Here is a 23,895-nt window from a genome sequence, read left to right on the forward strand (position 1 = left end):
TTTTCACATTTTTATTTTAAATATACAAACAGCTCTTGTAACAATTATGGTTGAACTGTCACAAAGCTTGGAAATGTTAAGTTCTATGTTAGGTATTTTGTTTAAAGTCACTTCTTAAGTCAAGATCTATTGGTTGTGATGCGCAAATGGAGTAAACAAGGATAATATTCAAGTTAATCACTGTAAGAATAAGACAATGAAAGATTTTTAAAAATAGGATACCTATACAGTAATATTCAGTTGGAATTTTATTTATCTTCAAGGCAAAGTAGCACATACAGACTTAGATTGGCATTGTTCAAGATTCAAATTAGTACCTTGCATGGAAATTTCTAAACTGTGTGCGCTTTCAAAAATCATTCAAAATGTTAAAGAAATTATTCTCCAACATGCACGTTTCCAAGATGCTACACTTATTCCTGGTTCCAGCTTGTAGACTACTAGGCACCATGCCTGCCTTTGTGACGGAAGTTTAAATGAGTGGATGAACTTCAGGAGTACAGCCAAATATTAAGAAAATGTCAGAATATAACTAAAAACTCCCACAAGCAAATCATATTTCTATGGGAATAATTATTGCTGTGCAGAAATTGGTTGCATTGCTTTTCAACATTACAACAGTTACACTTTAAAAGCCCTTCAATGGTTGTAAAGCACTTTGGGATGTTCTAAGAAGGTGAAAATATCAATATTCAAGCAAACTATTTTCTAATAAAGGAGAAATTTCCTGGGTTACCTGAGATCTGGTAACAATTCTCCAGCAGTTACAAATTTACAGCACAAGAATAGCTGCAACATTCTTCCATCTTTTTTTCTTCTTAGCATATTATATTCATGTCATGTCTCCAAAGCATGTTTTCTAACTTCCCTCTAAGTGCATCAATACCATTAACTTCAATTGTTCCATTTGAATTTATCAATGGATGTTTCATTTGAATGTAGTATCCCTCACAAGCCAAATCACTATGTACCTTTTTTTAATTTTAAAGATGTCCACCTCTCAAACTTATTTTGGAGATAAATGTCCCAGTCTTACTGGCTTTTATCACAGATATGCCCTGATCCTGTTTTTTATATGAGAACTGGGAACACATTACAGTGATCATTTACACTGAAAGCTTAAGTGGTCACTGGCTCCATTACTTCTGATACAGAAAATATAGAAAATGTGAAGTTGTCAACTTGCACCATAGATGGCATCACTGCTGGTGTAAAGTCACTGATCTCCCTCTTGCAGGAAAATCAGGGAAAAGCTTGTGGATTTTAAAGAAAGCAAAGTTAGGTATGGAAATGAAAAATACAAAAGAAAGATATTTAATTTGCACAGTACAGTAATATACATTTTTTTTAATATTTAACTGCTGCTGGTACAATGATCGTTGCTTATGAATTGTAGGTATTTGAAAATAAGACTACAGACAAATGACATGCCTTACTTAAAAGGATGTAGTGTTTCAATAAAAATTCAAAAGAAATTTGTTAAAAGCATGTGTAACAGCACCACATGCCTTTTTACTTGGCATTGTCTCATATATAACCGTAACCAATAATTAATGTTATATTGTTAACCAGGATAATCTAAATAAATTAACTGGAAGTTTTCTCTCAGAAATTAGAGTGAAAAGTGTCCAATTGTCACAATTTTAAAAAATGTTAACAATAAATTATTTGACTACTTCGATCTTGTAGCTCTTGCCCTTGCTAAGCTGATGCAATACTGACATATTACAACCAGTAATATCACATGCAGTGCAGCTCTCCAGTCACAGAAGCCACAATAAAATGACTCCTCACTGTCACATATTTTCATATAATTTTAAAATATGATTATTACAAAGGATAACTTTTTAGTGAATGTCTATGAATAGATTGACATAAGAATCTTAGCAATCAGGTGGTTCAATAAACTAAAGTTAAAATATAGGCTTTGTACTATTAACCTCACAAAATGTATTTACTCAAATCCTTTGTATATGCTGGGCTCATTGTGTTCAATTTATACTATCATGCGATAAAAATCATTTCAATTCAACATTTATCAGATTGGCATGACAGTGAAAAGTTCGAGTCAATGTACAGAATATTATAAGATTTGAAAATAGTTACTTCAGTTCTAAAAGTTCCATTGCAAAAAAGTCTTTCCACTTCAACAGTAGAAAAGGTACTAATGCTCCACAGGTACGGTTAAAATTTGTAGGAGAATGTTTTCTGTATAAAAATGTATTGCAGACATTTGTGAAATGGTTTAAAACTGGACAGTGATAAAATATACACGTTTATGAATGTCTGAGTAAGAATTTTTGGTCCATGCAGCAAGACTGCATGAAATGAAAAACATATCTGTAATTTTCCTAAGTTGAGCAAAGTTAAAAATCTATAAATATATAGCAGCTTTTTACAGGGTTTCCAGTTGCCAAAGTCTGTGTTAACGAATGAAACATACAACAGGCTCCCAATAGATTATATGAGAATGCTTCTTTGGAAGTCATGAATTAAATTAATGTTTTACTTCTAACTTAATCATTGAATAATAACTTTAAAAAATTAGAAAATAAAAATATAAACAGTGCACTCTGATAATTTCAACTATTAACTGATACTTAAAAAGGCAAAATAAAATTTCTGAAAAATACAGAAAAACACAACAGAAATAAGTACATAAGACCAATAAAAATATAAAATTGGTATTGCACAGCACAAACCAACAGGCAAAAACATATTCGGACCTTTTAACTAACCTCAAAAACAATGTAAATTGTTTTTCAATACAAAATTGTACAAATAGTCTTTTTAGGCAGAGACTACGTTCTGTGATCAAATGTGTTTCTTTGAATAAAGAGGTAAGAGTTTATGGCACACGTTCTTACTGAAAGTATTTAAGGCCCGCAACCAGAAAAAACTTCTCTAAAAAGATTTCTGAATCAAGAACAGCAATGTGAGCTGCTCGTCCTATTAACGAGTTAGCTGTGTTTGGTAATGCATGGATGACATCATATCGGACCAAATTACATTCCTTATTTTCCAAAACTGGTGAAAGAAGATTTTGGATCATCTCAGCGTATACTGGTCCTATAAAATAAAGAGATCAGGAATAAATACTAAGCACAAAAATGCCATGTTGCAGTGAAATAAAACTTTGATTAGATTGCATTTGATGTATAATGCATCATTGTGGTTGTACCATTACAGGAAGGATGTGAAAGCTTTGAAAAGGGTAAAGAAGAGGTTTACCAGAACGATCCCTGGATCAGAGGGCATGTGAACTCTGGTAACTTTTTCCAGAGTGCTGAGGTTGAAGGGATGCCTGAATGAAGTTTATTAAATTATGAGAGGCATAGATAGGGTAGACAGTCAGAATCATTTTCCCAGAATATAAATGTCAAGTACTTAAATTACAAGCATTTAATGTGAGAGGATGGAAAGTATTTATTTTATTTTATTTACAGAGCAGAATAGGTCTTTCCAACCCTTTAAGCTTCACCACCCAGAAATCCCTGACAACCCTGATTTAACCCTGACCTAATCATGGGACAATTTACAATGACCAATTACCCTACTCAGTATATCTTTGGACTGTGGGAGAAAATAAGAGGACTCAGACAAAATCCATGCATCCATGGGGAGGATGTATAGAATCCTTACCGAGGATGCCAGGATCGAACTCTAAACTTCGACACCCCAAGCAGTAACGATATTGTGGAAGCCATTACACACTATGGCACCCACAGGGAGCTGTACGTGCCTGGAATTTTACATAGAGTAGCACAGTAGTGCCTGGTGTGGGCTGCTGGAAGAGTGGTGCAAGCAGAAACAAATAGTTTACACAATGAGGCTGATTTCGACAAATGAATATTTCAGGAATTGATGGATTTGGATCATGTACAGGCAGAAGGTAATTGGTTTAATTCAGCACTGTGTTTGGTGCAGACTTTGTAGGCTGAAGGGCCTATTCCTGTGCTGTAATATTTTATGTTCTAAACATTTAAAAATCCTTAGTGGTGTACTATACAATGTCTAATTCTACTGCACATGGTATACACATATAAACTGATCATGTACAAACTGAGACCAAGCCATTGATTTTGGGCTTCAGGAAGGGGAAGTCAGGAGAAAACACACTCATCCTTGTTGAGGGACCAGCAGTGGAAAAGGTGAGCAGCTTTAAGTTCTTGGATGTCAGCATCTCAGAAGATCTATCCAGCACATTGATGCAATTACGAAGAAGGCAGACCAACGACTCTACTTCATTAGATTTTTTTTTAGGAGATTTGATATGTCACCAAAGATTCTTATGAATTATATTATGGAAAGTATTCTGACCGGTGTACCACAGCCTAGTAAAGAGGCTGTAATGCTTAGAATTGCAAGATACTGCAGAGGGTTGTAGAATCAGCAACTTCGTCACTGACACAAACCTCCCACCTCCACCGAGGACATCTTCAAGAGGTGGCATGCATCACTAAGGACCCTCACCATCTGGAGCATGTCCTCTTCTTGTTACTACTGTCAGGGGAGGTAGAGGAGCCTGAAGACCCAAACTCAATGATTCAGAAACAGCTTTTCCTCTGCTATCAGATTTCTGAACAGTCCATGTATCTCATTATTCCTTTGTTTTGCACTATTTATTTGTTGTAATTTATAGTAATTTTGCATCTGCACTGTACTGCTGTTACAAAATAATAAACTTCATCTAATACAAGACATTAATAAAAAATCTGATTCTGACAACTTTGCACACCCTGCCCCAACAAGGTATACACTGTTTTATACACAATGAATTCTTCTTTCACTTTTCTTATAAAAACAAAAAGTAAAATCCAAGGTATGGATTTTTTTTTAGCCAGAGGGTGGTGAATTTGTGGAATTCATTGTTACAGATGGCTGTGGAAACCAAGTCAATGGGTATATGGGGAAAAGGCAGAAGAATGGGGTTGAGAGGGATAATAACTTAGCCATGATGGAATGGTAGAGAAAACTCAATGGGCCGAATGGCCTAATTCTGCTCCTATGTCTTTTGGTCTAAGAGGATGGGGATCCTCAAAACAAGTTTAATTATCTTCAGTAAATGCCTATTAGTAGTGACAATTGTCAGATATTAATTCTTACCTGACTGTTTATCCTTTAAAGCAGTTTTGCACATCTCAATTCGAGCAGAATGGTAAGGGACATAACGATCTTGTAGTGAGCCAACTAATACCACATTTTTGAAGTAATGGAGACCTTGAATATTGAAGTTAAGACTGTCATTAGAACAAGAACTTCCACTGTACTCTGTTTAGCACAAAACCATGCCAGCAAATAACATTTTTGTCAGTTCAAATAAGTCTAATTAAGTCAGTAGAAGCTAAAAACAGAAATGAACATCACATTAATTGCAAAGTAAACACATACAAGTGCCATAACTTTAATGCTAGAGATGATTTTATACTGATTTCCGATGGAAACAAGCAATTCTTCTCACTCAAACGCATAACTAGAAAAGTGCACACACTCTGGGCTGTGCTGTTTTGATGAAGGGTCACAGATCTGAAACAATAATTCCTTCTCTTTCTAGGAATACTGCCTGACCTGCTGAGTGTTTCCAGCATTTTCTGTTTTTATTTCAAATTTCCAGCATCTCCATTTTAAAAATTTTTGTTAAGATAGTAAAATGGACATTTGGAATAGTTCCAGGTGATGTCAGATTAAAGTTCATTGAATCATAAAGAAGGTAATACTCAAATCTTTGCAGATCAGAACACAAAATTGTGGGGAGACAGTCAAATACATGAAAGATAAAAATAAAATTCAGAATTGACTTATATGAAACTCAATCATGAACATTTCCTTCAGAATTTTCAGAAAAACATAATTTCATATATTAAAAATGTACAAAAAAGCAGTGAAGAGATGAATTTATTTTTAGGAAGCATTTTTTTTATAATCCATTAGTGAATAATTTTGCTATTCTGCATTTTATTTATATTCAATTGACGTGTTCAATTTGGTAAATTGGGAAATTAGGAAATTGGTTTAGTGTTGTCATATGCACTGACTGAAAACTTTTGCCATCCAAATAGATCAGTATATTGAGGTAGTACAAGGGAAAAAAAACAGTAACAAAATTTTTGTGATAACATGAGACATTAGTATTTTTAAATTCTTTTACTGAAGATAAATGTGACATAAATTTTAGACACTCCCTACTTTGTAGGTAATGGGATCAAGTGCAAACAAAATCACTTTATTGTTCAAAAGCTCTTGCATTCCATCAAGTTATGCAGACAATAAACAAGTGAAAATAACCATTACTGCAACACTTACCAGTTTTCTTACTGAGTTTGTACAGAAAAGTTTGACGAGGATCAGAATGATCTCTACAAGTCAGCTGCAGTAGGGACCCAGATTTCTTCCACTTCTGCATAAACCAGAGTCCTGGTTATGAAAATAATGCAACAGGACATTAAAAGACAATTAATGCAAAAGAAGGTACATAAATAAATTCCAAAAAGTCATAATCAGGATTTCAAACTGATTGAGTATCCACTGATTTTTAAAAGTATGTTCCTTTTTTACGAAAATCATATAAAATGAAACTAACATGGTAAGTACAGCATGCTTTGAAGGAAAATTGCATCTAAACCACAAAATTCTGTACTAGTGTTTCACTGTGTCATTTGTAGGCGACTGGGAACAAACTGATGAAGTTTGATCGATTTGTTTAGTCAACAATTTGTTGCATCATGAACATATAGGGACATTACTTACACAAGTTTGAAGTGATACACAAATTCCTATTAATGTTTATTAATGGACAGCAAAATAGAGGGCTAGAGTGCATCAACGTTTCAGACAATGACCAGAAATTAATCTTAATGGTACAGTATTTATGTTTACCCTGGACACAAAGAATTTACTAATATTTATTCTATCTTACTTAAAAGTGGAAGAGAAGTGCCAGAAGATGTCTGCAGTTGCTGGATTTGGAAGACATAAATCTATCATACATTTACATTCCAGTTTGATGAAGCAATCCCATCCATGATATGAACCTGCCACATTTGCTTTCTGTTAATGTGTTATCCCACAGATGGTGTACATATTAGAAACATTTACCATAAATAAAATAAAATTTTAGGAAATTTGGTTATTCTGAAGTTATCACACAACCACAGTCTGTTTGCTTACCTGTATTGACAAGTGCGCTGCTGTTGTACAAGGTCCCAAGATGAGGTCCAGACAAAGAAAGGAACGTGTGCAATTTGTTTAAGTAAAATTTAAATCTTTGTCTAGTAAGTACTGATCGAATTATTAAATTACCTAAAGAGTGTCCTATAAAGCTGTGAGAATGGGAAGGAGAGGAAGAGAAAAGCAAATAGATGACTGGAAGTTAAACAAAATATTTCAAAACATAATTGTTCTATGATTAAAAAAGTATGCACTTTTCTCAATTGCATGAATACCAATGAATCACCAACACCTTTCAGAAAAAGAATATTAATACTCGGTTTACAATTTTTCATGTCCTACCAATTGGATCTACGTATTATTCCTTTATAAGCTAGAATCACATAAGTTTACACTTTTAAAAACTTGCAGAAGGAAACTAAGAAGGTCATTAGGAAGGAAAAGATGAATTATGAAAGGAAGCTGGCGACGAATATCAAAGAAGATACTAAAAGCTTTTTCAAGTATATAAAGGGTAAAAGAGAGTTGAGGGTAGATATAGGACCAAATAGAAAATGACACTGGAGATATTGTAATGAGAGATGCAGAGATGGCAGAGGAACTGGATACGTATTTTGCATCAGTCTTCACAGTGGAATACACCTGCAGTATACAGAACATTCAACAGTGTCAGGGAATTGAAGTATGTGCAGCGAAAATTACGACTGAGAAGGTGCTCAGCAAGCTGAATGGTCTAAGGATGGATAAATCTCCTGGACCTGATGGGTTCTGAGGGAAGTAGCTGGAGAGATTGCAGAGGCATTAACAATGATCTTTCAAGAATTAATAGATTCTGGCATTGTACCGGATGACTGGAAAATTGCAAATGTTACTCCGCTATTTAAGAAGGGTCGGAGGCAGCAGAAAGGAAACTATAGACCTGTTAGCCTGACATCAGTGGTTGGGAAGTTGTTGGAATCGATTGTTAGGGATGAGATTATGAAGTACCTGGAGGCGCATGACAAGATAGGCCAAAGCCAGCATGGTTTCCTGAAAGGAAAATCCTGCCTGACTAACCTACTGCAATTCTTTGAGGAAATTACAAGCAGGATAGACAAAGGAGATGCAGTAAACATAGTCTACTTGGATTTTCAGAAGGCCTTTGACAAGGTGCCACACATGAGGCTGCTTAGCAAGATAAGAGCCCATGGAATTATAGGGAAGTTGCTAGCATGGGTGGAGCATTGCCTGATCGGGTGAAAACAGAGAATAAAAGGATCCTATTCTGACTGGCTGCCAGTTACCAGTGGAGTTCCACAGGGCTCGGTGTTGGGACCACTGCTTTTTACGATGTATGCCAATGATTTGGACTATGCGATTAATAGATTTGTGGCTAAATTTGCCGGTGATACAAAGATAGATGGAGGAGAGTGTAATGTTGAGGAAACAGAGAGACTTAGGTAGTTTAGGGGAATGGACAAAGAAGTGGCAAATGAAATACAATGTTGAAAAGTGTATGGTCATGCACCTTGGTGGAAGAAATAAATGGGCACACCATTATTTAGATGGGGAGAGAATTCAAAAAGCAGAGATGCAAAGGGACTAGGAAGTCTTTGTGCAGGATACCGTAAACATTAACTTCCAGGTTGAGTCGGTGGTGCAGAAGGCAAAAACAATGTTGGCATTCATTTCTAGAGGTATAGAATATAACAGCAGAGATGTGATGTTGAGGTTCTATAAAGCACTCGTGAGACCACACTTGGAGTATTGTATGCAGTTTTGGGCTCCTCATTTTAGAAAGGATATACTGACTTTAGAGAGGGTTCAGAGAAGGTTCACGAGAATGATTCCAGGAATGAAAGGGTTATCCTATGAAGAACATGTGGCAGCTCTTGGGGTGTATTTCCCAGAGTTCAGGAGAATGAGGTGGTGATCTCATTGAAACATTCTGAATGTTAAAGGGCCTGAACAGATTAGATATGCCAAAGTTATTTCCCATGGTAGGGGAGTCTAGGACAAGCGGGCATGATTTCTGGATTGAAGGATGTCCATTTAGAACAGAGGTGTGGAGAAATTACTTAAGGCAGAAGGCGGTAAATCTGTAGAATTTGTTGCTATGAGTGGCTGTGAAGGCCAAGTCATTGGGTGCATTTAAGGCAGAGATAGGTTCTTGATTAGCCAGGGCATCAAAGGGTATGGGGAGAAAGCAGGGGAGTGAGGATGACTGGAAAAGTTGGATCAGCCCATGATTGAATGACAGAGTAGACTCAATGGGCTGAATGGCCTACTTCTGTTCCTATATCTTATGGTCTTTAAACCCATGTCCTTTACATCTTGATTCCCCAATCCTGAGAAAGACAGAATGCATTCATCCTATCTATGTACATCATAATTTCATACCATTGTGAACATCCTTGTAATTTTTTTCTGCATTCTTTCTAGTTTAATAACATCTTTCCTATAACAGGTTAACCAGAAATGAGCACAATACTCTAAGTGTTTCCTCACTAATGTCTTGTACAATTACAACGTAAATTCTCAACTTCTAAGCTCAGTGCCCTAACTATTGAAAGCCAGGTGCCAAAAGCCTTGTTCAACTGCCTACTATTTACGACTCCATTTTGATAAAACCATATACCTGAACATCAACTTCCTCAGTTCTATGACACTCCGTTTGGCCCTACAGTTTACCGTGCAAGTTGCACCTTCATTTGGCTGTCTAATATGAAACACGGCACTTATCTGAATTAAATTTCACGGCCAACTTATCCTGCTGATTGTTAATAACTTTCTTCAGTACTTACAATACCACTTATTTTAGTGTTATCTACATACTTACTCGCCACGTCTTGTACATTCTCATCCAAATCATTGCCATAGACGGCTCTGGAGGCCAAGTCTAAGCAGAGGGTGATAAGTTCTTGATTAATAAGGGTGTCAAAGAAAGCAGGAGAATGCGGTTAAGAGGGATAATAAATCGATCATGATGGAATGCTGCAGCAGACATAAAGGGCCAAATAACCTAATTGTGCTCCTATGTCCTAAATCATTGATATGGCTGACAAACAACAGTGGGCCCAGCACTGACCCATGAGGCACACCACTGGCCACAGGCCTCCAGTCTGAGAAACAACCTTCTATCATCACTCTCCTACCATTAAGCTAAATGCATCCAATTAGCTAGATCTCCCTGGATTCCACATGACCTAACTTTCCTGAGTATTCTACCATATGTTTCATAAGGCGTTATCAAACGCCTTATTGAGTTTCATATACGTTTCACCTACCATACTGCCCTTATCAATCCTTTTGGTCATTTCTTTGGAAAACTCAATCAAATTTGTAGGACATGAGCTCTTATGTGCAAAACTATGTTGATGACTCCTTATCAACCAATGGCATGCTAATCCTTCAGAATCTTCTCCAGTAACTTACGAACCACAGATGTTAGGCTTTCTATGTCTTTAATTCCCAGGCTATTCATTCCAGCTCTTCTTAAATAATGGCAGAACATTCTTCATGCTCCAGTGTTCCAGCACCTCACCCGCAGATAATGATAGTGTACATACCTCAGTCAGGGCTCCCACAACTTCTTCCCTGGCCTCCCACAGAGTTATTTGATATCAGACCCCAGAGATTTGTTTATCTTCATACATCTTAAAAGGTCCAGCACCACCTTACCTAGTTCTCTAGTCTTTGCCTTTCTCCACAGAAAAAAAAAGGAGAAATATTCATTGAGAACCTTACCCATCTCCTGCAGCTCCACATAAAGATCTTTGGTCTTTAGGGCCGTATTCTCACCCTAATTTTTCCATTAATATATATATAAAATCTCCTTGGATTCTCCTTAATCATCTCTGCAAAAGCTATCTCATGCTCCCTTTTGCCCTCCTGATTTTACTCTTGAGTATACCCCAGCATCAGCTTTACATCGCCAAGGATTTACTCGATCCCAGCTGCATGCACTCGAGCCCTGCTGCCACCACTTTTATGGGCAGGGATTTAATAGCCTTGAATTCAAGAAATATTCCCTGTGAAAATGGGAATAGGTAGCACAAAATCTTAATTGTATTAGTATTGATTGAATGGAATCCACAATCTATAATTACATACAAACTTGGATTTCATACAAGTTTAAAATAGCTAAGGCAAAATTATAGGACAAGGAAAAACCAGTAAAATAAATTTTAAAATTAATCCTTAAACATCCCCATGCACCATTCGCTAGCTCACCTGATTTTGGAAACTGTAAGGTTGTAAATCTGAACATATTGTATTATTTCATCCAAAAGTCGATCAGTCATGGAATCAAAGTCTGCAAATGTGTCATTCTATGAAAGGAAAGGTAAATAAAGGAAAATAAACTTTAGTGGCCCAGAATGTTAATGAAGGTGTTGTTCAATAGCATTCTGAATAAAACTGAAAGGGTCATCATAATCAAGATTTTAATAAAAATCAGCTAAATTGAAAGTCAGAAGTCAAATGGTGTAAAGTCTGTAGACAGGGTTTTGATCCTGAAATGTGGTTAATGGAATATGTTCTCTGCCAAAATATACAGTAGCAATCTCCCAAAGACATGTCAAATGGTTTTGCTTGACTTTTCCCTCAAGGAAAAAAAGTGATGATGATGATGACGTCGACTCAGGCCTGAGAGGCCAGCGTCGGGCATTTTCATGCCTTACAAGGTGCGGATTGGAAGGCTGTGTGGGGCGCCAGTCCTCGCACAGGCATTTCGTAGTATTTTTCTTTATTTTATGAGGTCCAGTTGCGAGCTCAACACTCAACCCAACACGGATGGAAAGCGTACTTGGGAGCAGCCCGACTGGATTCGAAGCTGGGAACCTCCGTTCCAGAGTCCTGCGCTGATGTCACTGCGCCATCAGCTGACCAGGGAAAAAAAAGTCTTTCCTTACCCCCAGTATTTTGTTACTTCCTTGTTTTTGGCACAGTGAAGTAAATCACTACATAGAGGGAAACCAATGAAAAGAGAGAAACTAACAACAAAAAATTAGTTAAAACAATTATTGCTGTTAGTTTGTCACTTTATGATTACATTTTCCTGATTACATTTTCCATATACAACTAACTGCAGTTGGGCATTTGGAAATAACTAAAAGGCCTATTTAATGCTTAAGCTGACATACAAGATTTCTACAAGTCTGAAAACTGTGCACTCCTTTGACAAATTACTTGTATGAACATATTGCAACCATTCTTTTAAGATATACAAGAAATACAGCAATAAAAATCTGAACACAAAAGCTCATAATGCACCAGATAAGGTGGTACCTCTACAGAGAGAAAAACAATATTAATGTTTCTTCAGAAAGACCAAACCTGAAATATTAATTCTGTTTCTCTTGCCTCACCTGCTGAGTATCTCCAAAAATTTCAGATTTACACAGAGAAACAACATAGAAAGACCCTTTGACCCAGAGTTCAGAGTGATCATCAAGCACAGATATTTACAATAATCCTACCCCAACCTATTTCATTCTCCCCATCAAATATCTTGCTCTCCCACTCCTCAAATTCTACCACTCACCTACACTAGAGATTATTCACAGTGGCCAATTAACTTACCAAATGAAATATCTTTGGAATGTGGATGGAAATAGGATAATGTGGAGGAAATCCATGTCCTCACAGGAAAAAATGTGCAAACTTCACGGAGACAGTGCTGGAAGTCAGCTTGAACTAGAATCAATGGAGCTTTGAAGCAGCAGCTCTACCAGCTGATCTATTTTTGCTCAAAAGAATTGCATCTGGGATTTACAGTACGGTGCAAAAGTCTTAGGCACCCTAGGTTTTTTAATATGGTTTCAGCTGGTATGACCTCCACAGAGCCCTGATCTCAACATCATCGAGGCTGTCTGGGATTACCTGGAGAGACAGAAGCGAGTGAGACGGCTGAAATCTGCAGAAGAATGATGGCAATATTTCCAAGATGCTTGGAACAACCTACCAGTTGATTTTGTTATAAACTGCACAACAGTGTACCTAAGAGAAATGATGCAGTTTTAAAGGCAAAAGGGTAGTCACACTAAATATTGATCTGATTTAGTGTTTTTTTTACTGTTTACTGCTCTTTATAGTATTTTTTGATATTTAGGATCTTTTCATTATTTTTGAAAGTATCTTCACTCTACAGAATTTTTTTTTACATGTGCCTAAGACTTTTTGCACAGTGTTGTAGAAACCATAATAAAAGGTTTGCACAATGGTACAGCTTGTAGAACCACTGCCTCGCTGTGCCAGAGATCTTGGTTTAATTCTGATATCGTATGCTGCATGTGTGGAGTTTCCACATGGATTTCCTCTTGGTGTTTGTTTCCTCCTACATCCCAGGCTGGTGTTTAATAGGTCACTGTAAATTACCCTAGTGTGTAAGTGATTGATAGAATCTGGGATGAGTTATGAGAATGTGGGGAGAATAAAAAAGTGAGATTAATGAAGGATTAGCATAAATGGATGGCTGATGATCGTGTGTACTTGCTGGCCAAAGGATCTGTTTCCTTACTCTATCTCTCTATGACCAGTTCTCAGTATTCTTACTGTATTGCTGACCATACCTTAGCAACATCTCCTTAAAAAATAAGAAACTCAAATTCATTAACTTTTAGGACCACATGGGCTGCATCAATTTTTGCACTGCTGAATGGCCAGAGCAAAATATTTGATCCAATCACCACAGTTAAGTCTATGTTACAGTCTGGAACAGATTTCTATAAGAATCGCTTCCCCAACAAAAGTCATTTTTACATGGAAAGATCACCACTTCCGAACAGAAGAAAAGGTGGACTGCTTTTCATATGACTCATAATACAGCAGAATTCTGATAAACCACTATCCGATGATTTGGAAATTGATAGTTTGGTATCTGGCTCAGCAGGTAATGTTTGCTGTGCTCCCTTCCAATTTACAAAGGCTCTCACCCACTCTGTGGGGCCCCCAACTCTCATGTTCCCTTCCCTCTCCCAGGACATCCAATTCCTCTACTCCCTTCCAATTCCCTGAGTCTCCCTTTCCCTTACTTTTTCCCCATCCTTTCTGTCCTCAAATAGGTTACATATTTGTTCTTGAGGATTAGAATTCAGATCGAAAATGCACATTTCAAACAAGACCAATTGAAAGTACGAATTGAATGTTTATCCATGTTCATATCACTGATGTTTCAAATTTCACATTTAGTCAAACGCTGGAAATCTGAAGCAACACACAAAAAATGCTGGAGAAACTCAAAAGGTTAAGCAGCATCTATGGAGGAAAATTAGCAAGCAAAACCCTTAGGCTTTGAAGGGTCTTTTGTCTGAAAGGTCTCAGCTCGAAATGTTGACTGTTCATTTCCATGCTTAGTTGCTAGTTCCTCCAGCATTTTATGTGTTATTCACTAATGGTTGAGCTGATTCAGAAAATCTACTGGATTATAACATTTTAATAAAATATCTCTGATCATCAACATGGAGAATCACCAGTCTATTTTCCTAGTTTTTTTTTTAAGTATATAAAGATCAAGATGTAAGGTTACCTGATTTCTCTCTGACATGAGGAAGTCTATTTGGGTCCCTGGCAATCCGAGTTCGATGTAGGTTTTTACCAAACGTAGGTCAGCACTATTTCCTGAAGATAGGAAAGGGAAATACGAATACCTTAATTTTAACTACAAAATCTAACCTTTTCTTTGCAAAATATAGCTTGTTGAAGCTTTAAGAAATCTGCAACATATGTTGAACTATATAAACTGATATTTTTTGTGTTTTTAAAATCATTTATTCCATTTAAGCACAAATTACAGGTGAAAGAAGAGATTAATCCAATCAATCATGCAGACTACATTTTCTTCACTCCATGTTGTTCTACCCAATAATCAGTGCCAAATTTCTCTTCATTATTTCAGATGAGACAAATCTGGAAAGTATCAAGGAGCACATTATACAGCTTTGCAATAATTTGCTATAAATTGTTGATCTCCCTCCATTGCCTGGAAGATGCAGGAACCAACAATAAATTTGAAATTAACAAATCTGTTCAAAAAGTAAATATATACGTATGTCCATTTTCAAACTATCAGTTCAACTTTGAAATTGTCAATGACTTTGAACAAGTTGGCCAGTTTTTTTTTACCAATTTGGAGCAACGCATGTTATCATTAAAGTATTTCAATTAAAAAAGATTAATTTGCAGAAGAACAATGATTTCTCAATGGAATAAAAAATACCTTTAATAAATATAGTGCTCATACTTCAACAATGGTTAAAAAAAAGAATAATGCATACAGAAAATGCTGGTCTGACAGGAGAAGAATCAGGACTTACTGGCTGAGTATTTAAAGTTTTCTGCTGCAATTACAGATTTTGAGGAGCTAGTGTACTTTGATTTTTACAAAAGGTAGTTACTTTGCTTTCAAATAGAATTTGCACAAGCCATGTGTTATGAAGTAACTGCTCTGATGGTTAAAAATTACAGCATTTTGACCAATGATGGATTTGAACAAAAATCGAGGCACGACTATGCAGGCACATGGATGTCAACGAGTTAGACCGGTGGGAAGAGTTTAAAAGGAGATCATTTTTTCTTCAGCGGTTTGACCGAGGCACGACTGCGCAGGCGCGTGGATATCAGCGAGTTAGACGGGAGAGAAGAGTTTAAAAGGAGATCATTTTCTTCTTCAGTGGTTTGATACACGACTGCGAAGGCATGTGGACGTCACCAAGCTAGACTGGCGGGAAGAGTTTAAAAGATAATGTTTTTGTTCAGCAGTTTGATCGAGGCATGACTGCGCAGTCACATAGATGTCAGCGAGTTAGACCGGCATAAAGACATTAAAAGGAGGATACCTTTATAGAGTGGGCGCCAGAGTAAGAGGGCTTTGGCTGAGGTGATAACGGGTCAAAGCGAGTTAAGTAAGTTATGAAGAATAGGAGATATGTCTGTGAGCCGACGTTCTGTACTGGGTGTCAGATGTGGGATGTCCGGGAGACTCCCAGCCTCCCGGATGGCCAAAACTACGCCAGGTGCATCAAGCTACATCTCCTTAGGGACCGGGTTAGGGAACTGGAGGTGCAGCTCAATAACCTTCGTCTGGTAAGGGAAAGTAAGGAGGTGATAGAGAGGAGCTATAGGCATATAGTCACACCGGGGCCTCAGGAGATAGATCAGTGGGTAACAGTCAGAAAAGGGAAGGGCAAGAATCAGATACTCGAGAGTACCACTGTGGCTGTCCCCCTTAACAATAAGTACTCCTGTTTTAGTACTGTTGGGAGGGACAACCTACCTGGGGGAGCAACAACGGCTGCGCCTCTGGCAGAGTCTGGCCCTGTGGCTCAGAAGGGTAAGGAAAGGAAGAAGATGGCAGCAGTGATAGGGGACTCTATAGTTAGGGGTCAGACAAGTGATTCTGTGGACGCAGGAAAGAAACATGGATGGTAGTTTGCCTCCCAGGTGCCAGGGTCCGGGATGTTTCTGATCACATCCACGATAACCTAAAGTGGGAAGGAGAACATCCAGAGGTTGTGGTGCATATTGGCACCAACAATATAGGTAGGAAAAGGGTAGAGGTCCTGAAAACAGACGACAGGGAGTGAGGAAGGAAGTTGAGAAGCAGGACCTCAAAGGTAGTAATCTCGGGATTAGTGCCTGTGCCATGCGACAGTGAGTATAGGAATAGAATGAGGTGGAGGATGAATGCGTGGCTAAGGGATTGGAGCAAGGGTCAGGGATTCAGATTTCTGATTCATTGGGACCTCTTTTGGGCAGGTGTGACCTGTACAAAAAGGACAGGTTGTACTTGAATCTGAGAAGGACCAATATCCTGGCAGGGAGGTTGCTAAGGCTATTGGGAAGAGTTTAAACTAGAATTGCTTTGGGAGGTGTGGGAACCAAACTGACAAGATGGAGAGAGGGGCGGTTGGCTCAAAAATCAAGAAAGCTTGTAGACAGTGTGAGAGAGAGAGGATAGGCAGGTGATGGAGAAGGGATATGCTCAGACTGATGGTTTGAGGTGTGTCTATTTTAATGCAAGGGATATCATGAACAAAGCGGATGAGCTTAGAGTGTGGATCAGTACTTGGAGCTATGATGTTGTGGCCATTACAGAGACTTGGATGGCTCAGGGACAGGAAGGGCTACAGAGTGCCAGGCTATAGATGTTTCAGAAAGGACAGGGAGGGAGCCAAAAGAAGTAGGGGCATGGCACTGTTGATCAGAGATAGTGTCATGGCTGCAGAAAAGGAGGAAGTCATGGAGGGATTGTCTACGGAGTCTCTGTGGGTGGAAGTTAAGACAGAAAGGGGTCAGTAACTCTACTGGGTGTTTTTTATAGACCACCCAATAGTAACAGAGACATTGAGGAGCAGATAGGGAGACAGATTCTGGAAAGATGCAATAATAACCGAGTTGTCATGGGGGTTAGAGATTTTAATTTCCCCAATATTGATTGGCATCTCCCTAGAGCAAGGGGTTCACTTGGGGTGGAGTTTGTTAGGTGTGTTCAGGAAGGTTTCCTGACACAATATGTATATAAGCCCACAAGAGGAGAGGCTGTATATGATCTGGTATTGGGAAATGAACCCGGTCCGGTGTCAGGTCTCTCAGTGAGAGAGCATTTTGGAGATAGTGATAACAATTCTATCTCCTTTACCATAGCACTGGAGAGAGATAGGAACAGACAAGTTCAGAAAGCGTTTAACTGGGAAATATGTAGCTACCAGGCAGGAACTTGGAAGCATAAATTGGGAACAGATGTTCTCAGGGAAATGAAATGGCAGAAATATGACAAATGTTCAGGGGATATTTGTGTGGTGTTCTGCATAGGTACATTCCAATGAGACAGAGAAAGGATGGTAGGCTACAGGAACCATTGTACACAAAGGCTGAAAATCTAGTCAAGAAGAAAAGAAAAGCTTACAAAAGGTTCAAAAAACTAGGTAATGATAAGAGATCTCGAAAATTATAAGGCTTGCAGGAAGGAGCTTAAGAATGAAATTAGGAGAGCCAAAAGGGGCCATGAGAAGGCCTTGGTGAGCAAATAAAGGAAAACCCCAAGGCATTCGACAAGTATGTGAACAGCAAGAGGATAAGACGTGAGAGAATAGGACCAAAGAAGTGTGTCAGTGGAAAAGTGTGTATGGAACCAGGGGAGACAGCAGAGGTACTTAATGAATACTTTGCTTCAGTATTCACTACAGAAAATGATCTTGGCAATTGTAGGGATGACTTCCAGCAGAGTGAAAAGCTTGAGCAGACAGACATTGAGAAAGAGGATGTGCTGCAGCTTTTGGAAAGCATCAAGTTGGATAAGTCACCGGGACTGGACAAGATATACCCAGGCTACAGTGGTTAGTAAATTTGTTGATGACACAAAAGTTGGAGGTGTTGTGGAAAGGGATAGTAGAGTATGACCTGTACAAAAAGGATGGGTTACACATGAACCCAAGGGGGACCAATATTTTTGCTGGCAGGTTTGTTAGAGCTGTTGGGGAGGGTTTAAAATAATTTGGCAGGGGGCAGGTAACCTGAGAGACAGGGCTGAGGATGGAGCTGTTGGCATACAAGTCAGCATTGTGTAGTGAGACTGCGAAGGAGGATAGGCAGATGATAGTGCAAAATTGCAGTCAATGGGATGAGTTGAAGTGTAACACAGAATAATATAGATAATCTTGTAGCATAGTAAGAGATTCGCAGGTATCATGCTGTAAACATCACCGGGTCATGGCTGAAAGAAGATCATAGTTGGGAGCTTAACATCCAAGGATGCACATTGTAGCGAGAGGACAGGCAGATAGGCAGAGGGGGTGGGGTGGCTCAGTTGGTAAAAGATGAAATCAATTCCTTATTAAGGAGGTGACATTAGATCAGAGGTGACATATTGGAAGATGTAGAATCGTTGTGGGTAGAGTTAAGAAACTGAAAGGATAAAAAGGCCTCAATAGAAGGTATATACAGGTCTCTAAACAGTAGCCAGGATGTGGGGTATAAATTACAAAGGGAGAGAGAAAATGCATGTAAAAAGGGCAATGTATTGATAGTTCGTGGGGGATTTCAATCTTCAAGTTGATGGGGAAAATCAGATTGGTGCTGGATCACAAGAGAGTGAATTTGTAGGATGCCTACGAGATGGCTTTTTAGAGCACCTTGAGCCCAATAGGGTAGAGGAAATTATGGACTGGATGTTCAGTAGGCCTTTGACATGGTTCTGCACATGAGGCTGCTATGACAGTAAAGGAGCATGGATAGAAGATTGGATGACTGGCTGGAGGCGAAGAGTAGAAATAAAGGGGAACTATTCTGGTTGGCTGTTGGTGCCTAGTGTTGTTCTACAGGGGTCAGTATTGGGTCAGATTTGATTAGGGAGCTGAAGGTAAAGGAACTTGTCAGTGATCATAATATGATTAATTCACTCTAGAGTATGAGAAGGATAAGAGATAAAGCCAAATATATCAGATTTGCAGTGAAATAAAGGGAGCTACAGAGGGATAAGAGAGTAGCTGGCTGGATGAAGCAACTGCGGCTGACAAGGGAAGTCAAAGACAGCATAAAAGCAAAAGGGAGGGCATATAATACAGTAAAAACTAGTGGACAGTTAGAGGATTGGGAAGCTTTTAAAACAAACAGAAGGCAATTAAAAAGCCATAAGGAGAGAAAGATGAAATATGAAGGTAAGCTAGCCAGTAATATAAAAGAGGATACCACAAGTATCCTCAGATATATCAAGGGTAAGAAAAGCAACAGTGGATATCAGACTGCAGGAAAATGGCATTGGAGAGGTAGTAATAGGGGGCAAAGAAATGACAGACAAACTTAATAAGTATTTTGCATCAGTTTTCACTGCAGAACACAGTGGCAGTATGCCAGAAATTCAAGAGTGTCAGGGGACAAAAGTGAGTGTAGTTCCTTTTACTAAGGAGAAGGTGCTGGGAAAACAGAAAGGTCTCAAGGTAGATAAGTCACCTTGGCCAAATGGAATACCAAGGTTCTGAAAGATGTAGCGGGAGAGATTGTGAAGACATTAGGAATAACCTTTTAGAAATTATGAGATTCTGGAATATTGCAAATGTCACTTCACTTTTTAAGAAGAAAGGGAAGCAGGAGAAAGAAAATTATAGACCAGGTAGCCTGACTTCAGTGATTGGCAAAGTGTTGGAATCCATTATTAAAGATAAAGTTTTGGGCTACTTTGAGGCACATGATAAAATAGGCCAAAGTCAACATGGCTTTCTTAAGGGGGAAATCTTGCCTGACAAATCTGCTGGAATTCTTTAAGGAAATAACAAGCAGGATAGACAAAGGAGAGTCAGTGGATGTTGGTTACTTGGCTGTTCAGAAGGCCTTTGATATCATGCTGCACATGAGGCTGCTATAACAGCAAAAATAGTAGCATGGATAGAAGATTGGCTGACTGGCAGGAGGCAATGGATGGGAATAAAGGGATCCTATTCTAGTTGGCTGCTGGTGACTAGTGTTGTTCTACAGGGGTTAGTATTGGGTCCACTTCTTTGCACATTATATGTTGACAATTTGGAAATTCAGAATTGATCACTTAGTGGCCAAGTTTGCAGATGATATGAAGATAAGTGGAGGGGCAGGTAGTGTTGAGGAAGCTGAAAGTTCTGCAGGACTTAGACAGATTGGGAGAATGAGCAAAGCAGTGACAGATGGAATATACTGTAGGGAAGTGTATGATTGTGCACTTTGGTAAAAGGAATAAAGGATTAGACTATTGGTAGAAGGAATAAATGCGTAAACCATTTTCGAAATAGGAAGAAAATCAAAAATCAGAGATGCAGAGAGACTTGGGAGTCCTTGTGCAGGATTCCCTGAAGGTTAACATGCAGATTGAGTCACTGTTAAGGAAGGCAAATACAATGTTAGCATTCATTTCAAGAGGATTAGACTAGAAGAAAAAGGATGTAATGCTGCGGCTTTATAAGGTAATGGTTAGACCTCATGGAGTATTGTGAGCAGTTTTAGGCCTCTTAGCTAAGAGGGTCTATAGAAGTTCATGAGAATGATTCCAGGTTTGAAATGATTAACATATGAGGAATGTTTGATGGCTCTAGATGTGTACTTGCTGGAATTTAGAAGAAAGGTGGTGGTGGAGGGTGGGGAAGAGAGGAACCTAAGTGAAACCTATCACATATAGAAAGACCTAGAGTGGATGCTGATAGGTTGTTTCCTATTGTGGGTAAGTCTAGGACCAGTACAGGGGCACATCCATTTGGAACAGAGGGTGAATCTGTGGAATTCATTGCCATGGATGGTGTGGAGGCCAAGTTACTGAGAATATATGATGTAGAGGTTGATGGGTATTTGATTATTCAGGGAGTCAAAGGTTATGGGGGTTGAGAGAGATAATAAATTAGCCTTGATGGAATGGTGGAACAGACTTGATGGGTCAAATGGCCTAATCTTGCTCTTTTGTCTTATAGACTAATGTAGACCTCCACCCTGAGAGTGGCCTCATTGTGGCAGAAGACGAGGCCATGGACCGATATGTCAGGATGAGAATGGGGATAAGAATTAAAGTGGTTGGCAATCGGGAAATACCATTTTTTGCATATGGAGCAGAGGTGCTCAACAATGTGGTCCCTAATTTACACCAGGTCTCTCCAATGTAGAGGAGGCCACATTGGGAACACCAGATACAGCAGATGAACCCAACAGATTCATGGGTGATGTATTTCCTCACCTGGAAGGACTGTTTGGGTCCCTGAATGGAGGTGACGAAGTTGGTGATTGGGTAGATGTATCATTTCCTTGCTTCAAGGGATAAGTGTCAGGACAGAGATTAGTGGGGAAGGACAAGTGTACAAGGGAATCATGGAAAGGGTTTGCATGGAAAGTGAAGAGAAGAGATAAAGATGTGTTTGGTAGTAGGACCCATTGAAGGTAGTAAAGGTTGCAGAAAATGATGTGGGATGCGGAGGCTCATGGTAGATAAGGACACGAGGAACTCTATTTCCTGTCAACGTCATTGGGAAGATGAGGTGAGTGCACATGTCTGGGAAATGGAGGAGATGCGGGTGAAAGCAGTAACAATGGAGGTAATGAGACCTGGTTAATAAACCAGATTAAAATAAAAAGGTGGCCATTAATAACAATGACTACAAAACTACTTTATCTTTGTTCAAAAAATAATCTGGTTTGCTCACATCCTTCAGGGGAGGAAATCACCTAGTTTGCCTCCAGACTAATTACTCAAGGTTCAAAAGTTCAAAGTAAATGTATTATCAAAGCACATATATATCACCATATACAACCCTGAGATTTGTTTTCTTGCGAGCATACGCAATAAATTCAAGAACCATAGCAGAATCAATAAAGGACTGCACCCAGTAGGGTGGACAAACAACCAATGTGCAAAGGCAACGAACTGTTCAAATACAGAAGAGATAAAAATAATGATAAACAAACGAGCAATAAATATCAAAAACATGAGATGAAGAGTCCTTGAAAATGAGTCGTAGGCTGTAGGAACAGATCAGTGAAGGGCAAGTGAAGTTGAATGAAGCTACTCTACTGGTTCAAGAGCCTGATGGTTGAGGGGTATTAACTGTTCCTGAATCTGGTATTGTGAATCCTGAGGTTCATACCTTCTTCCTCATGGCAGAAGCAAAAAGAAAGCATGACCTGGCTGGTGGGAGTCCCTGATGACGCACATTGCTTTCCTGCAACAGCACTCTGTATAAATGTGCTCAATGGAGGGGAGGGCTTTACCCATGATGGATTTACTCCCACTGAAATGGCAAGTTGGGAAAATGCCTCAACCATTCAAGGGCAAGTAGGTCTGTGGAATAAGTGCTGGCCCAGTTCACTAGAAGATACAGAACATATTAAATCAGAACAGAAATAGGCTATTCTGCTTCCTTGAGTCTCCTCCTCCATTCATCAGGAACGTAGCTATTTTTTTAAACCTCAATACTGTGCTATCTTCCTGGCTTGGACTCTGATAAGGAAAATGACCATGACTAAATAGTCCTAGAGTTATAGAGATACAGCATGCAAACAGGCCCAATGAGCCTGTGCTAACCATTAACCACCCATTAAGAACTGGAAATGCCTAGCTTGAAAATAATGAGTCACTAAGGGAAAATTACCAGATAAAAACAAATTCTATGACCATTAAGTAACACTGGCAATCAGAAGTACAACGTTTCCTATCAAGAATGAGAAAGCTACTAGAGATCCACTCATTAATGGATGGAACTGTGTACAATTGTAAGTCATTGCTGTCAAGGGAGGTTTAATAAATTCATGAAGAAACTAAATTAGGTAGTTTTTCTATCAGGCTGAGCTGGATTAAATGTTGCCCAAACGTGAAACATCAGCATTTCTCATTCACTTCCCTACTTGGTATGTGTTTTAATTTTTTAAAATTTTTTGCAGTAAAATTGTAAATAACATTTAAGTCATTACGTAATACTTTGGAGGATGTGCCAAGACCAGTTTTGTTAAGTTCCAGGTACAAATAGAAAGGCTACTGACATGAAGATCTCAAAGAAAATTGGAAATGATACTATGAAGCAAAAATCCACTATTAAATCATATTGTTCTTTTCTCTCAGGATTGTAAGATCTAAATCTAGAGGACACCCATTTATGTGAGGGGGAAAATTCAAAGGAGATGTGCGCAGCTTGATTTTTTATTTTACACAGAGAGTGATGAGTGCCTGGAATACACTGACCCAAGTGTGGTGGAGGCAGACATGATAGAGGTATTTAAGAAGGTCTTGGACACCTAAAAATGCACAGA

General features: G+C 38.6%; 1 protein-coding gene across 8 annotated transcripts in view; it reads right to left on the reverse strand.

The window, feature by feature from the left end:
* Positions 1 to 215: 215 nt before the first annotated feature.
* Positions 216 to 23,895, reverse strand: part of fam135a (family with sequence similarity 135 member A) — a 120,414-nt gene continuing 96,734 nt past the window's right edge. For 3 of the 8 annotated variants that reach the window (XM_072250438.1, XM_072250432.1, XM_072250461.1), the window contains 6 exons: positions 14,675 to 14,766; positions 11,380 to 11,477; positions 7,168 to 7,319; positions 6,304 to 6,414; positions 5,107 to 5,220; positions 216 to 3,069 (listed from right to left, as the gene is read on the reverse strand). In XM_072250438.1, the coding sequence (XP_072106539.1) occupies positions 2,864 to 3,069; positions 5,107 to 5,220; positions 6,304 to 6,414; positions 7,168 to 7,319; positions 11,380 to 11,477; positions 14,675 to 14,766 (773 nt within the window). In that variant the 3' untranslated portion in view covers positions 216 to 2,863. Of the gene's footprint in view, positions 3,070 to 5,106; positions 5,221 to 6,303; positions 6,415 to 7,167; positions 10,847 to 11,379; positions 11,478 to 12,742; positions 13,030 to 14,674; positions 14,767 to 23,895 lie in introns of those variants that run through there. The other 5 variants (XM_072250453.1, XR_011884553.1, XM_072250445.1 and 2 more) reach the window with 5 other exon arrangements.

The sequence above is a fragment of the Mobula birostris genome, chromosome 2 (genome assembly GCF_030028105.1).
Source record: "Mobula birostris isolate sMobBir1 chromosome 2, sMobBir1.hap1, whole genome shotgun sequence".
Taxonomy (NCBI): Eukaryota; Metazoa; Chordata; class Chondrichthyes; order Myliobatiformes; family Myliobatidae; genus Mobula; species Mobula birostris.